The following is a 2884-nucleotide window of genomic DNA, read 5'->3' as shown; positions in this document are numbered from 1 at the left end:
CCCCTCGGTGCTGGTGACAAGAGAGATCATAGTGGTGGCAGCGGGGGGGTGGCACGGCTGCTGTCCCCGTGCTGGGGGGGGGGGGGGGGGGGGCGCGGCTGTCCCTGACTCACAGCAACCCCTCAGTGTCACATGCAGACCCCCCCGGGACCCCCTGAATGCCCCCAACAGCGAATCCACTGGGCACGCACTGGATTTTACTGGTGCTGGCAGCGCCTCGGCGCAAGGATGTGACGGGAACGGGGAGAAACTCCCGAGAAACAAAGCCAAAAAGTCTCTGGCTGGGCTGGCACCTGCCCAGCACAGGCAGTGGGGGCTCTGAGACCCCCGGGAGGGGCTGCTCCCCCCCACCAGCACAGCAGATCCCTCGGACAGTCCGGGATCCAAACAGGAATGGTCCCTGCCGCATCCCTGGGACCCCATACTGGGCCAGGAGGTCCCTTTCGGGGTGACCCCACTGGGGAGGGGGCTCATGTGCTCTCTGTGCCCCCCCCAAGCTGCAGTGCCCTCCGGGCCATCTCCAAGGCCCCCTCCCGGGTGCAGTTCCCCCCGATGAAGCCACTGGCATGAACAAAGACGCAGCCGGGAATTCCGGCCAGCTCGGACAGCACCTTGTCCCGGAGTCCCCGCCAGGCCTCGGGCAAGGGGAGCCTGTGGGGGAACAGGGCGGGTTGAGAGTGACCCCAGCCCCACGGGGGGCAGTGGCAGGGTCAGGGGAGGAGTCTCACCGGCTCTGGAAGCTGTGGGGGGCTGTGGGGACACTCTGTACCCGCCACTGCCCGCCCCGGTCAAGGAACAGCACGAGCTGGAGTGGCCTGGGCAGCGCCAGCTCCCGCTCCAGCTGGAAGAGGTGCTCCTTCCAGGGACAGCCACCCTGGGACAGCTCCAGGATCTGCCCGCTGGCGTCCACCTGTGGGGGGGGGACATGCTGGGGACATGGGGGGTGACTCCCAAAACCACCCTGGACTCGGTGTCCCCAAAAGCTCAGAGTCCCCTCCTGCGGGGACACAGGGGCCACGCAGGGTATGGGGTGCAAAGGCCCCCCGGGAGGTTTCCACCGAGGGGATTTGGCCTCCCCACACCCCAATTTCCCCCAAAATTCCAGACTCCCCCCGGACTGGCTCAGCGTTACCTCAAAGCGGCGACAGATGGCCTCTTCCACCAGTGCCCGCGCGGGCAGCCAGGCCCGGTGGTAGAAGTCCAGCCGCTCCAGGAACTCACTGCCCACCAGCTCCATGGCTCGCCTGAACCCCGCCTGGGGACACTGGGGGTCAGCGCTGTCCCTGAGTGGGGTGTTCCCAAGCTGGGTGTCCCCAGGGGCCGCAGGGGCTGTACCCACCTCGGTGTCCTGGTCGGGGTCATTCCAGCGGGGGTTCAGGTGCCCCACGCGCACGCTCAGGGTGGTGCTCAGGGCATAGCGCGGCTCCCCCGCTGCCGGCGCGATCCCGTTGTCTATGGCATCGATCTCCTCCACGAAGTTCTCGTATAGCTGGGGACAGCAGTGACAGTGAGGGGACAGCAGAGCTCAGCCTGGCTGAAAGCCCAACTGCTCCAGCATCTACCACAAACTGTCCCCTTTCCCCACCGAGGACAAGCCCTGGGCAGAGCTGTGACCCTGGCAGGGTGACAGACCCGCTGTCACCTTGTCATAGAGCGCTGTGACCACGGGCCCGTCCTCGGGCTGCCCCAGGAGCCCCGCGAGGATCTGCGACCCGAAGTGACAATAGACGAGCCCGGCGCTGCTCAGCTTCGTGCTCCAGGGCTTGTCCGGCCGCAGGCTCCGCATGGACTCTGTGAAGGACCTGCGGGGGCCACGCCGTCACCCCAGGGACCCCCAGGGACCCCGAGGGACGCCGCTGTCCTCGGCGGGGGGGCTCACCTCTGATGGTGGTCGTAGCGGTGCCGCCCCGGGTCGTACTCGCCCCCCACGTCCACCACCACGTCACAGCGGGCCAGGAGCTGCGGGTCCCGCGTCCGCACGATCTCCGCGTCCTGCGGGGGACAGCGGGGTGAGGATCCCCAGCGCCACCGGGGACCCGCCGGGAGAGGCTCCTGGTGTCGAGGGACCCCGAGGAGGGGGTGGGGAAGATAAGGGTGACCCCCCCAGGTGGGACCCCGAGAGGGGACTGAGGACAGAACAGTGACCCCGAGATGGGACCGGGGACAGAAGGGCGGCCGCTGGGTGGGCTCGAGTGTCCCCAGATGGCTCCGGGGTCTCAAAGGTGGCCCCATGTGGGACAGTGCCCCTGTCCCGTCCATGCCCCAGGCGGGATCCCGAGCCGGGCGCGCTCCCGGTGCCGCCGCACGCGGGGAGCGGCGGAGCCGTACCCGGTAGCGGGGCAGGAGGCGCAGCAGGAAGCACGCCAGCGCCTCGTCGCAGTGGAAGGTGCCGTCGTGGGTGCCGATGCGGGCGGCGGGCTCGGGATGCGGCCGCTTGTGCCCGGTCCCTGTCCCGGTTCCTGTCCCGGTCCCGGTAGCGGCCATGCCCACGAGCCGGGCGGCGCGCGCCGCACTGCGCATGGTGGCGGGGAGGCCACGCCCCATCAGGCCACGCCCCCACCGGGCCACGCCCACGCCCGCCCGCGCCCTTCCCGCCAATTTCTTCCCGCGCTTGCCCGGGTTCGGCCCCGCCCCTCGCGGTCGGGTGTGGCGAACGCCCCCTGGCGGCCGGGACCGGGACAGCGGGACGGGGCCACGGACACGGACACACGGACACGGACACACGGACACGGACACGGACACACGGACGCACGGACACACGGACGCACGGACACACAGACGCACGGACACACGGACACGGACACACGGACACACGGACACGGACGCACGGACGCACGGACACACGGACACGGACACACGGACACGGACGCACGGACGCACGGAC

At 69.7% G+C, this 2884-nt stretch overlaps 1 protein-coding gene across 4 annotated transcripts in view; it reads right to left on the bottom strand.

The window, feature by feature from the left end:
- The window catches only part of MYG1 (MYG1 exonuclease), an 8362-nt gene extending 5808 nt beyond the window's left edge, over positions 1-2554 (bottom strand). For 2 of the 4 annotated variants that reach the window (XR_006015109.1, XM_042022461.1), the window contains exons 1-6: positions 2329-2554; positions 1880-1992; positions 1643-1802; positions 1340-1489; positions 1133-1264; positions 729-910 (exon numbers count right to left, since the gene is read on the bottom strand). Coding sequence is in view for 3 of the 4 variants with exons in the window: in XM_042022461.1 (XP_041878395.1) it covers positions 729-910; positions 1133-1264; positions 1340-1489; positions 1643-1802; positions 1880-1992; positions 2329-2544 (953 nt within the window). In the remaining variant the exon portion in view is untranslated. Of the gene's footprint in view, positions 1-177; positions 652-728; positions 911-1132; positions 1265-1339; positions 1490-1642; positions 1803-1879; positions 1993-2328 lie in introns of those variants that run through there. The other 2 variants (XM_042022459.1, XM_042022460.1) reach the window with 2 other exon arrangements.
- Between the last annotated feature and the right edge of the window lie 330 nt (positions 2555-2884).

The sequence above is a fragment of the Corvus kubaryi genome, unplaced genomic scaffold (assembly GCF_017639235.1).
Source record: "Corvus kubaryi isolate FWS band 111438036 unplaced genomic scaffold, C.kubaryi_AGA036_p1.0 37206, whole genome shotgun sequence".
Lineage (NCBI taxonomy): Eukaryota > Metazoa > Chordata > Aves > Passeriformes > Corvidae > Corvus > Corvus kubaryi.
The sequence above is the reverse complement of the archived record's forward strand: the minus strand, read 5'-3'. Positions and strand labels throughout refer to the sequence as shown.